A 14,459-nucleotide genomic window follows, 5' to 3' on the forward strand; every position below is an offset into this window, starting at 1 on the left:
TTTCCATTCTTAAATATGGAAATGTTTTCATTGCATATCGAGATATTTATAACCACGATACTTAGTCACATATAGGAAATTTAAGTGTACCAAAACGTACAGAAATCCTTAGCAAATAGCAAGTAAGTTTTATTTGGCTTTACATATTTTTCCAAAGTAAAGGAGCTTTCTAAATGTTTATATTTGGATATCTTTCGTATGATATTGTTTGCAAAGTAAAGCATTTCTTTTATAATATTCTAGTTATATTTATTTATAATATTTCGAGATATTTTCTTATTCATAGAATAGAAGGGAACAGTAACGGAAGAATTTCATTGTACAATTATACACTGTTGTATCGAAGATACAATGGAATGTAAAGCTTGATCCTGTCGATGATATCGTAAGATATGTTAAGGTTGAAGTCGGGTTCTGCTCAGTTATCGTCTCCTTGGTTCTTGACACGAATCTTCGAGTGCCTAGGTATGAACTTTTTCTCGGTGGAGCATTTATGTGAGAATACTTGTTGCTCAATGGAACAATTTATAATCCAGTTAAATGAGACGGACTTTAATCTTTTGCAAACATGCGTGTCTGGATTTTGTTTTACCCGATTTGCTCTACACGACTACTCACGATCTAGATTGTAGCTACACGTGAAATAAATACCCCGTAAAATTTCATAAATCTTGATTCAGGATTATATTATGTTACTGTGAAAAGATTTGCAATGCAGGAATAATTAGGTACATGTTGTTATTATTACTTATTGACTTATTTGCATATTCCATTATGGATCAGTTAAAGTAATTAAATTTGATTTGCATTGGCTTGGTATTATAAATGCAAATAGTTGCCAGCATACAATGAAAGCAGAAACAAATTGATTAGATCTTACGAGAATATTAATAGTTGCTGTAGCTGTAAAGTTTACATCTATCTATATTTTAATATATATTTTTTTATTTTATTATAGTACAACGTTCTTTCTCTTTCTAAATATTTTTCTATCGGATACTTCTGAAAGATATTTTAACATTAGCTACAATGTGTAATAACAAAAATTCACACTCGAATACCAAATACATAAAACACGAAATTGGAATAAGAAAAAATGTTCTTTGCAACATATTTATTCTTTCTAGAATTCTTCTTGCAAAATTCCTCGTGAAATATTTTTCCTACTTCCAGAGCCGAATCATTTTACGATATCATGTTTTATATGAAACACACTGTGTTATTTACATATACACATATGTATGTATACCTGTAATTCGCACGTTGAATTTAATCAAAATCGGTGACCTAGATATCCGGCAATCCTCTTATAAATGCATGCATACATATTTTGGATGAACCGATTACATAACTTGGTTACTTAGCGAACTTAAAGGGTCAGCGTGCTCGAGACAGATTGCATCGCAGTAATGCGTGGCCAGTTCGATCGCCGGATAGACATCGTTCGATGCATTATGGTTTTCGCGAATTCGATGAATGCGCGCGTGGTTAACATACGGCAAATTAGCCTGATCGATATCGACACGAATACACCTTATTCGCTGACGTGTGAATGCTAATTCAGTCATCGCGTTTATAACTCCACAATGGACATTAAGCCTTCAACACAATGAATTGAATTAATTGAAAGGTTGGACGTGAAAATTTTCAATACGGAAATGAGTTTCGAAAAATTGTTCACCGTATAACTTCTATATGTGTATTATATTGTCTTTACTTTTATACTTTAACATCGAAACAAAATAACTGTTCTTGTGTCCCATATTTAACAAATATTATTCAGTTTATCGAAATATATTTTCACGATTCGAATAAAATCTACGAATCATTATAACTGATTTAGCATATACTTAGAAATATTAATAATTTTCTAATTTACTATTTTTTACTGTCTGCAACAAGTGACATAAATGACGAATGAATAGTTTTAAGGTTTTTAGATCAATCAATATAATTTGTATCAAACTTGAGAAATTACTCGAACCAGCATATACTTCATATACGAAATAATAATATGTGTCAACAGATTTTTCAGCATACAGCATTGTTAAATTTCGATATTTTTCTATATATCATATTTACTAATGTCTAAAATAAATTAAGCATTTAATCTCAAAAATAACCACAAACGTAACATAATTTAGGACGAGTGAAACGTGAATGACATTTGGCGGTCGTGTTCTTGTTTCAGGGGACCATTCAGCGTGGTTAGGAAATGCATCCACCGGCAGACAGGGCAGACGTTCGCGGTAAAAATCGTGGACGTGGCAAAGTTCACATCCAGTCCCGGTCTAAGCACGAACGGTAAGTTCTCGGAGAATCAGGACGCGTGTATACACTTTGGTGTTTCGCCATTAATTTCCGCCGCCTATCCTGCTCGAAACAAACGTATTCTCTGTGCTCGATTTCATGTTTACGCACTGATTCGAAGTTACGAATTCGCCCGATCCATTGTGTCATTCGGTTGAAATTGTATTCGTTCTCCTGAGCTTAGTCTCCTGGATTTTAATGTGGAACACGTGCGGCAAATTTTCGAAATTAAGTATAAATCCTGCAGTAGGTATTTGTATGCTTCGCTCTCGAATTATCCGAGCGTAAGTTTTTATTTTGCTCCGATTGAGAACTTATTGTTAGCGAAAAATATGATGCAGCAATTGTTTGAATATTTTTGTTGTCTGTCAATTATTTTTAATTGTTTAATGAATTCCAATAAATGATAAAGCTTATTGCCTTCCACGATATCTTTAATTATATTAACTATTAACATTGTTCAAGTATTTATGTGAAACACGTTATACTTTAAAGAGATTCTGATTATATGATTCACATATATGCGTATCATACTTATATCGCAAATTGTATATATTTTTAGATATACGTAGACATGTGTATATGTATAGATGCCTTTGGCCACGTGGAGTTGGTTCTCCTGATAGCAAGCAAAAATAACTTCATTCTGGACTGACATATTGTAATGTGGATAAAGATTAGCTGCGTGATTATTTAATAGTATTTAAAGTTTAAGCTTTTGACATTAATATTATTAACCGTGGAAGTTATATATAAGATATGCTGGAAAGGTGATTTCTTTTTTTATAACTAATTGAAAATATATCTTATCATAGTTTTAGAAAGAAACGAGGCCTTTTATTTGGTTCGCTGTCTTCACGTTCCATTCTTCTGAAAGAAAGAAATGTATTATTTATTTATGAGAAATACGACTATCAGAATACTTCATATAAGTGTATATTTGTTGCATGTCTAATAATAAAAATCATCTTTTTTACATACGTACGTCTAAGAGGTATATAGTTCTAATAATAGGTAAAAAGGAGATGCATCGCTTTAAAGGTTAATAATATTATGAAAATGCGTCATAGTTAGAACGTAATTTCAAGAGAATGCTGGAACGTCACAATAGTGATAAAAATCAATTTTATCAGATCCGGTTCCTATAGCAAGTAATGTTCAACGTGTTTCCAATATTTGTCGTAATGTTTCGTTGTGACCGTTTCATGTCGACTTTTTTCAATCCTGCAATAGCATGTCGAATAATAATTTTTAACTGTGAAAGAATTTCTATTGGCAATTTCTCTGATTTACTCGTGTCATATAATTAGTAATTGTATAAAGTTTATCAATTCAATGGTGAATGTAAAATAGACTTTTTATGAGGAAAATTAAGATAGTACCCATGTAAATTTAGTGATGTATATTAAAATAGTCACTAAATCACTTTTTTAAATATTCTACTAATTTGAAGCTTCTGTGATTTCAAAAAATACAGGCGAGTAAGAAGAACGAATGATTGTGATACTATACGAATATCTTTTAAATTACGAATTATTAAACCGGTCCAATTTTCCTCGAAGTTATTACTTACAGAGTTATCAAAGCGATTCTGGTTACGTGCTCCGTATACAAATGGTTTAATGTTGTGCGCATAGTTTAGAATACAGAATTGTGATCAAAATCTGAAGCAGTCGTTCAATTATTTATTCAATTCCCAAGTACTTTACGATACTAACGGAGAAGTTTAGAAATACTTGCAAGCGCTATATATTTTTTAGTTATAGTCGGACGAACACTTAATTACGTTAACTACGAATTGATTTCGATGGGTTTATATGGTTCTTATGATTTTTACAATGAAATTATGTTTCCATCGTATGCTTAATTTTTTAATTTTAGGAGAAATCTTCTTTAGACGTAACAGAATGAGAATAAATTTCTTACACTTTATGATCAGTTTTTCTTTTATCTTTTATTACATTTTCGTATGTATTATTGGAATATGTAAAAAATGAGAAATGTCATAAGTGTACGATTGTTGCAGATTTGAAACGAGAAGCCACGATATGCCACATGTTAAAACATCCCCATATCGTAGAGTTATTGGAAACATACAGCTCGGAGGGTATGCTCTATATGGTATTCGAATAGTAAGTACAACCATATTTAATTTATTTCTTTTTTCGAAGGATTTTGAAGAACTTGTGTTAAACTCAACGAAGTGTGTTTTCAACCGACATCCCGTTTGTTTCGACTTTCGCTTCTTGCACGTGATTTTAATAATTCATCAACGAAAACAGAAATACGGTTTCGTCATGATTTGATCTTTAGATTCTACTGGAATTCTTGTGATTTCATAAAACGTTCGTTTAGACCGCTATGGAAGCATTTGAAACGCTTTAAACATGGGAAGAAGAGTGGAATGAAATGAGAGCCGAGCGATGCCTTGGTTACGCATTTATCTGGATTTGTTCATAATTCCTTAAAAGACTCCCTTTTGAATATGCTTGTCGGCAACAGAGTTTTTTCACGCACCTCTCTTTCGACCTTTGTTTTTCATTTTTTCAACTTTCCGAGTTAAATGATTTTCTAAGTGGAAGACCACGCTTTTTCAGAGCAATTAGAAGTGTGATGACATGAAAAGATCCATGATGTATCATAACTAAATTTATACCAGATTGCATTGGACTTTTTGAAATGTTCGTAGGAGGAAAAACAAGTAGGAAAAATTTAAAAGTGATGTATCTTTAGAAAAGTAGCATTTTGTTAAATGTGCATTTTGTAAATATGTACCCTCACTTTCTAACTTCTCTAATATAACTTTTTGTTAGTTATTTGGCAGCTTTATGATGCCTTTCCTGAAAATTTGTCCTTTTTAGTAATGAATTTAGTAGTAAATTTTTGAGATAGCTTTTGTAAGCTTTAAAGGTACTCAGCTTTTCTATCGCGAGGAAAACGTTTTATAAACATCAAACTAAATGTTGGCAGGATGAGAGAAATTTTTGATGAGCGTTGCACATTTCGAATTTACAAATTACTATTTTTTATGTTTTTATATTATTATATTTATTATATTCTTTATAGTGAAAGTTTGTTTCCATTAACGTGAAATTATTGAAGTCAGAATTTTTATCCGTATGGTGTTTAATAGTACGTATGTACCTATGTCAATTTCTGGAGTACCACAATTAGTTTTTCTCGATACTCTAAGCCGCAACTTTGTTGAGCCAGTTACTAACCATGTGTTGTATGTTTCCCTTTCATGCAACATAATTATTGGCACTTATCCTGTAGTATTTATAATAATGTAAATTGAAACCAATTAATTGCTTAAAACAAGTATTAAAGATTTGATGTTTGTAATTTACAATAATCTCTTGAGTATATAATTTTCAATTTGCGGTAAATCGTGGAATCGTTTACATTATAATTTTTACAAATTTGAGAACTTAGTAACCTTCGAATAAAATTTATTTGGTTTATCTAAAATTGCAATGAAGATTACTTGGATTCCTTGAAGACAGGGACTTTTCAATTAATATACTTTCAAATCGTAACTTCCTCGTCACTCTGTAACACACATATTGTGAAATACAGCTGTACTAAAATAAAAAATAAGTAAAATGGGATGGCAAATTCATACATGTTTGACGACATACCACTTTATTTAGCTACACATTTCTCGGTACAACATTCGACTCTCGAGAGATCAATTATTTTAAAGTATGTGTATGTACAGAGAAATGAAATGAAAGAAATATCAATGTCGTCTTAATATTAAAAAGCTAAATATTTTTAAAGTTGAATATTTATTTCTAGAACATGTAGTTGAAAGTAAAATAAATGAATTTTAGATATGTACAATATGTATGTATATTGTCGAAAAACAATATATATTTTGTAATACCTGAACGCATATCGCTTGATGTTTGTCAGAAAACAAACAAAAAAATATATTTTATAGAAAGGATTTTAAGATAAAAAATGGGTCCGTTAGAATAATCCTCAGCGAAAAAAAAAGGTCGAGAATATGTAGATTCTAAAAAGCCAACCATATCCACGTTCTATTAACATACGTATACATACATACATGAAAACAAGGCTTTAAAACCGAGAAGTGGAACCGTTACTATGGAATGTTATAGCAACGAATTAAATCGTTTGCAGTTAGTTTTAGGCGAGAAAAAGCTGTTTGATAGCTAAACGCCACCATTGCATAGCAATGCTCGGTTTTACACGTTCCTTCAGTAAAGTAAACGATAATAGGACTTAAGATAAAAAGTTTTAATGTATTCAATCTATTTTGCGGTTCAGCTGATTATCCTATATTTAGATTCATGAAGTAGAATGCTCTTACTTGCAAATGCAATTATGAAATGTTGCTAGTAATGAAAAATGGATGGTTTAATTAACTTAAAATTTCAAACCTTTTATGACGTAGTAGAAGAAATATTAAATATTAATTAAATATTAAATCATTAAATATCGAATATTAAATATTAGAAAATATAAATATATACTCTTAACATTATGCGATATAATGCGATATATAAAAAAAATTGTTGAAGATAAAAATAATAGACGATGCAGAGTATTTTCACTTCTAAATATACGCTGGTTTACTTCATTTAATTAATTTTAAATTATATATCAAGAGTATTGTTTAAGTGCATAGTCGCATCTTCGTTTTTTCGTTCTGTATCTCCAGGAAATACTGAATTATAAATAAATAACTATTATTTAATCGAAACAAATCAAAGCAACGAAGTTTAGAATAGAGAATCTATATAACATTTGTTTGATTAATTCTCGAATTCAAACACGAAACGTTTATGAACGTGACCGGATATGCTCGAAGTTATTGCTACGCAAACTAAAATCTGTAGAAGATATTTACATAGGTTTGTACGATTGCAATCATCAGTGATTGTAGCAAGGATCCGTACCGATGAAATTTTCGTATTTAATAATGAAAAGCGATATACAATCCTCGTTCATAGCATGTGCAAGGAAAATTCTGTGGCAAAAAAAGTATACGTCATACCTACGTTTAAAAAACGTAGTTAATTTTCAAATTGACAGGCAATATTTTGTGAGTGGTATTTATGTACGAAAAATTATCTAAACGAATTTTTCAGTCATTGCGGCATTTGTAAACCATATACTATAATAATTATTTATTTAATTTGCAATAATGCTCTTTGGAATAGCAAGATCAATGTTGTACGCCCCGTTTAAATAAATTTAATAGAATAGTAAAGTAGGAGAAAAAACGATTATTCTATATTAATATTAGAACTATTAACATATGACACGTGATATTTTGTAATGTGTTGTTCACAGAACCTACACGAGCTATTTGCATTGTTGAGAAACGTTAACCTAATTGTTTAAGGAAATAATGTATTTGTAATACATGCTTTATCGTGTAACGAAGAATTGAGAAGCTATTGCAAAATAATCTATTCATGGAGATTGAAACTGTATTAATAAAAGAAAATAGAAATAAATAGATAATAAAGTCGTCATCGTAGAATGAAATAAGCTTGTATGTCAGCAGTTGTTCTAATTGGATACTTAGTATTTACGAAGCAGCGTGTGACACATCATATGAGTTAGCCACGCGTTTTAATAGACATACATGTCAAGAAGCATGCAAAGTTCTTAAATGGTAGATTCACGTGACGTGCCGTCGTACTTTACCATTATGTCAAAGTATTATATATTACGAGCAATTCTCTGTAAAATATTACACCATTCATTAAAATTTACGTCATACAAATTTCATTAGGTTTCTTTATGTGAAAATATTTTTGTGAGAAAAACTTCTTCAATTACTATTGTTTGAATTTGTCTGTCACGTACTAACCAGTACCCTCATAGAAACTTTACGTCATTATGAATCGACCTAATTAGTGTTGAATGAATCCGCGATAATTGGGACACATCGTGTTATAGCAGGGAACTTCGTTACGATTGTTAACATAATCAAGTCAGACAACGTTGCCGATTACTGATTGTCAATGTGGTTTGTTAATTTAAACTGTATTTATTTCTTATGATCAATACGCACTACGCATGCATTTTGTTGGCAGCTTAAAAACGTACACTTAGTACGGACGAAAACCAATAATTCTATACAGGGTGGTTGGTAACTGGTGGTACAAGCGGAAAGGGGGTGATTCTACGCGAAAAAAGAAGTCGAAAATATAGAATAAAAATTTTTTTTAATTTTTTTTTTAATTTTTCCATCGGGACAACGATCTACAGTGAGATTCGTTATAACGAGACGTGATAAAGTGTACGCGTACCGAGCGAAAATTCAAAGTCGATTTTCTCGAAAACAATGCCTCAAACGAAAAATTTTTATTCTATATTTTCGACATCTTTTTTCGCGTAGAATCACCCCCTTTCCGCTTGTACCACCAGTTACCAACTACCCTGTATATCTATCTCGTAAATATCGAGATTCGAACAATTTGTTCAATTTTTTGCAGAAAACGCAGTTTGAAATAGCAGGATTCGTACTTTTGTTTATTTCATAATTTCCATTGTACGAGAAAAGTTATTGAATTGTATTTTCGTATGAAAAGAAGAATGTTATACTTTTTCAGTATCCCGAATAAATAAATAAAATAAAAATTTGTCGATTCGTTACGTGATGTATCTGTGTACAGTACTTTAAAAAAGTATTTGAACATTGGTACAAACATTTCGAAATATCATTAACGCTATTCATGTGCATAACATTCATATGCATTTTAAGATTAGTTTCGAATTTTACCAATATAATCTTATCTCACTACAGTAGTAATGATATTTCAGTGCCGTGTAACATGCACGTTATATCCAAAAAGTTTTCTATGTTAACTGTTTAAAAATTCTACGGACCACTGTATATATTTCTTTTAAGATCATTATGTTTTGTTATGCAGTCCTTCGAAATACGTGTCCGTATTGAAGGTCCGTAGCAAAATACGATTTTTTTTCCGATGCTCCCATAAATTGTTACACCTTGTAAATTATGCATTAATGTCGTGCTTCTGTTTCAGTATGGATGGCTCTGATTTATGCTTCGAGGTCGTTCGGAGAGCAACTGCTGGATTCGTGTACAGTGAAGCGGTAGCCAGGTAAGAAGATCTTTACATTGTGCAAAGGTTGTATTTCAGCCATAAAAGATATCCCTTTTGTTTCGAATGTACCATCTGAGCACAGCGCTATCTTTTAATAAAATTTAATAAAAGAAAAAATATTTACCCTAGACCACCTGAATTGCAACAGCTTTTTATTATATGTATCAGTGATGTTGTATCACAGTGACACGAGTTTACGACATAATTTACACGGGAGTTCACTTGATATTATTAAAAGACATGCTATTTATCTCGAAACAATACTGCAGTTATTAATCTCACTATGATCCTTACGTTTTCCTTTCGTCATCCAGTCTTCGTGTTCTCATTTATATAACACCATTTCTCCATTTCGAGAAACGATGAAAACGTCTGTTTTTCGTGAATAATGCTGTTCCATAAGTTTATTCCTATTGGAATTAAACAATCTTTTCCGTTTAAATCAGTATTAAACTACAAAAATCCGAGATTAAATCCTCAGTTAGCTAGTTGTTGGAAAAATATTGTTAGAATCGTAAAGAAGATTTGTAAATTGCAAAATGAAGCCTGTACGATTTGTATTAATCGAACGATTAATATAAAAATCACATTTACGCTTTGCAAATACTACTCATTTCAAATATTAGATTTATGGAAGAAAACATTTCAAAAATTTAAATTTGTATTTTTGAATAGAAACTTCGTGCAAAAATGTTTCTTCTTAATGTTTCCTATATTTTAAAAGAATAAACTATCAAAGTGAACCGATAAAAGTTATCGCGATAACGAAAGTTTTCGTTTCAATCACGGATTATCGAATATATTTAGAATATTGAATTGTTCTCTGCTTATCTATACACCGTTGTTTAACTGTGTAGTATGGTCATTAAGATTTCGGAAGCAGATGATGTTTACTTATGAAAGTTTTGGTCGCCAGTTTGCTGAATCTATCTACGTCGAGTAGAGGTAGATTAACCAGCAGAATGATGGACAGTGTAGGTACATGTCACGTCCAAAACTGTCTCTGAAATGCGTTTGCTCTCTTCATGGTCATTTGTAAGCTCACGTCGTACCTCATAGCTATCACTTTTGAACGTCTGTAGCGAATACAGTTAGCGAATCATTTTATTCTCTCGATTAAAAATCCGAATATTTTTACGTGTTTTTACTACGGCAAAGTTCCGATTTTAAGGTTACAGGTAAATAGAGAATGAGAAATATCCCGTAGCGATATAAACGTTCGTAACTAACTTTAATTTTAATACACTATTAGTAAATTCTCAAAGAAGTAATTGAAATTAATATGAACAATTTAACCACATAAGGACATGATAAATAATATATTTATTTGTATGTGCTTTAATGGTGTATATTAATATATGTATTGTTAGTAACAATTGTTACTAACAAGTAACCACAAATTGATCAAAATGACCGGATATTACAGTACAGTGAGTACTACTAATTCTTTGAATCCTTTCAATTATTTGGAAGTATGTAAATTCAATGATAATTAGTAAACAATTTCAGCGAACTTCTGATGTAATCTATGATATTTAGAAGAGGTAAAAAATTATTTAGATATTTTAGATATCTATGTAGTTCTTCTTAAAATATATGTATGTATATATCCCTTTTTCGGTTGTCCAAACTCAAATATTCTCTTGAGCCGTACTATGTCAGTTACATTGATATTTGATATTTCACGTTGAAAAAAAAAATTTCAATAGTGCACTAAACATAAACCTCTGGAGACGTAACTTATATAAGTTATGGATGTGCAACCTTCTCGACTCACAAGTTCGGAGTTATAGATACGTTAGACATGCGAGATGCATTAAACCTAGTTACAAAGTTATTATACGACACCGTCGAAAATCCACTTTGCTCGGAAACAGTAGCAAAAGTCAATCTCCATTTTGACATTAATAAATTATTTGTTACGCTTTCGCTATATCCCGAAAGTAATCAAAAGTTAGGATTACTAGTCAAATACAGGTTAGTAAAATTAGGAACTACATTTAATATCTTAGATATTAAGAATTCTTAAGAGTACGTACGTTAAGATAGCTTCTAAATTCGGAGAAATTTTGTTATTATAACTACTTACTAAAGTAATCAGAATAATTTTACACATTTAGTACGATGTATTTTTTAAAATTTGAAGAATTTTTTATAATTTTTGCAACTGTTGCATATATGTTTCTTACATTACACATTTTCCTTTCTCCTTCTTTTCTATTTTTTAAATTTTTATTTCTTTCTTATTTTTATTTTCATTTTTATTTTTATAGAAAAATATAATAAAAAAAAAACTTTGTAACATAAAAATGTTTTACATGTTTTCTACAAGATGAACAATCAACTTCACGAATTGTTTGAAACATTCCAATATTTAAAACATATAAATCACGAAAAAAGAGAGAGAGGGGAAATGTACGAATCTATTACATTTAACAAACTTTTATGGGGCGGTAATTCGTATTAGCCAGTGGTTTATATCAACGAAAACAATGTTTCACAGGTGAACTTAATTTATTGATATTACGAAAAGGTCGCGTTATCTTCTAATGGGTGGATAAAATAAATTTTCACATATTGCTGAAGTAAATATGTAAAACATTGGACATGTCGTATCCTTTCTGTTCATCGTTGATATTTAGGATTCCATATATTGTACAAAATGCAGTTATTAAACGCTTATCGTTTCGTTTCCATTCGATATCAATACAAAGTAGTACATGTACATATATATTTTCGAACATTCGATTCAGCTGTTTATATCGTATCGAACACTCGATAGTCGATAACTCGATTGAAATATTTACCTGTTAATCAACTTGGAAATATCTTACAAGTACATGAAAGGGGATAAACTGTTGTATTAACGAATTGTATCCGGCAACCGTTTCGCCCTTAACAGAAAGTCGATTGAACTGACGTTATCTAGACAGTATAACGAATATGCAATAAATACACGAGAGCCGAGCGCTTTGACCATCGTTTTTTATATCTCGGTCAACCTTCAATAATCCCTGTATCTCATTCCTTTAACATTTTCCTTAATCGCCTGACCTATACGGTTAAGAAGCATAGACATTTTTACGCTATTTAAACCCGAGTTAATTTTACTTTGACCATTTTAATCCACAGTCGTTGTGTTTTCAGAATCCACGTGCCTTCTTTGAATTTTATGCTTAAAACGTCGAAAGCTTTTCTGTTTGTTGATACCAGAACGAGATATCATAACGAGAAATTCGAGAATCGTAACAGGATTTTAAAAATCTGTTGAGGTCACAGTGGTAGTATATAATACTATTTTTGTTGTATACTCAATATTAATTTACCAATTCTTTAAATTATACGTCCATAATTCGTTAAATATTGAAAACAATAAATATCTAACAGATTTGAAAGTATTTGTGAATGAAAATCTTTCTTTTTTCTCAAATAATCGCCGCTGCACCGCAATACGCAGGCACATATGCATTTCTATTTTAATATAAAACCAGTTCTATTATTCCCATTGCTCGTGCTTGCAATTATCTGCGTACATTAAACTGTATCCCGAATAGCGTTCAACTGTTGTAATATAGTGAAAGCCTAAATAACATTGTGCATGATACTTCATAAGGTACAAAGTGCGGGCGTGCATATCAACGTATAAAAGTATCTGACCTCGTTTCGAAGTTACACCGTTTTTCGTTTTTATCATTTGTTCACCTGTCTTGACAGAAAATGTTACTAGGAACTTTCGACATTCATTGCTTTTATCCACAGATAGAACTCGTACGCGGTACGACTCGCAAGATATTTCGGGAACATGTATATGATAACAATTCGTGAGAGAACGCAGGAAACGTTAGACAGTAATTACAAAGATCTAAATGAAGTTGTTTGAGATCAGTTCGTTTGAAATTAATTACTTCGATTTGACATTGATAATAATTTTGGTAAATATTGAATATATTGGAAATATTATCAGACAAAATTACATTCATAGATGATAGTCTTTTTATGTACACACAGAACTTCGAAAGATAAGCAGAAATAGGTAAATAACGTACAAAATATAATGGGTTTCAGTTTTACACTATCAGATCGAGAAAAATTTGCTATAAAGTACATGTTTTTTTTTTAGTGATCAGTTTTTCTCATAAAATTCTGTTTATGCATCATTAATCTATATTTCTATCTTTTTAATTTTTATCATATTACAACTCTGTAAAATAACTTTGATTAATGGATCTCACGAGACGGAAATTCGATATTTTTGTCGCAGTAAAAGATATACTGTTCGCAAGAAACGTTACACCATATCATAGTTTGAGATTTATTGTTTAACGATGAAAAATAGAAGTTTCTTATGAAAACTTATAACTGGATCTAATAGCATTATACAATGTTATTTTGAAATGGTCGTGGACGAAACCTGAAAAATATACGCTATTTAGTTGAAGTGAAATAATAGGAAGGACAGTAGTGAAAATGTTCATCTGTTACTGCGGAATCTTATTATAGCGAATTAAATCAGTTAGACGTATTCTTAAATATAAGATGATTTAATACCGACTGACATCCTTCTTTATATTTTTGTATATTAACATTTAATACTCGTTGGTTGAGAGAATAAAGATATCTATATTTTATATAAAATTCGGCTCAGTTATTTACCAATTACTTTATCAAGTAGTTAATTTATCAATATATATCTGATTTACCGTTAGTAACAGTAAATAGACTGGTTTTATATATGGATGCACTAATATATGTGCTGTATCGAATTAACATAGATACCTTTTCTTCTATTTACGAGAATACGGAAATGTTTTTCGATGGAAGGGACTCGCCAAATTTAACTCCAGGACATAATGTAGTAATAAATCAACTGCTATATATACTTGATCGTCCATATATTTAAACATTTGAGCAGCCAAGAACAACTGATCATTGACATAGTTTCATCAATGGCAAGAATAATTTGCCATAACATAGTGTTGTAGTTAGAAAATGAAGGTGATCCTAATTTGATGATCAAAGACTGTACGAACCACT

The 14,459-nt window shown here is 30.8% G+C and overlaps 1 protein-coding gene across 9 annotated transcripts in view; it reads left to right on the forward strand.

The window, feature by feature from the left end:
* LOC117233747 (peripheral plasma membrane protein CASK) overlaps window positions 1-14,459 on the forward strand; it is a 260,101-nt gene that overhangs the window by 19,873 nt on the left and 225,769 nt on the right. For all 9 annotated transcript variants that reach the window (XM_033494308.1, XM_033494324.1, XM_033494343.1 and 6 more), the window contains exons 2-4: window positions 2,192-2,304; window positions 4,337-4,442; window positions 9,345-9,422. In XM_033494308.1, the coding sequence (XP_033350199.1) occupies window positions 2,192-2,304; window positions 4,337-4,442; window positions 9,345-9,422 (297 nt within the window). The remainder of the gene's footprint in view (window positions 1-2,191; window positions 2,305-4,336; window positions 4,443-9,344; window positions 9,423-14,459) is intronic.

The sequence above is a fragment of the Bombus vosnesenskii genome, unplaced genomic scaffold (assembly GCF_011952255.1).
Source record: "Bombus vosnesenskii isolate JDL3184/JDL3185 unplaced genomic scaffold, Bvos_JDL3184-5_v1.1 scf7180000013263, whole genome shotgun sequence".
Lineage (NCBI taxonomy): Eukaryota > Metazoa > Arthropoda > Insecta > Hymenoptera > Apidae > Bombus > Bombus vosnesenskii.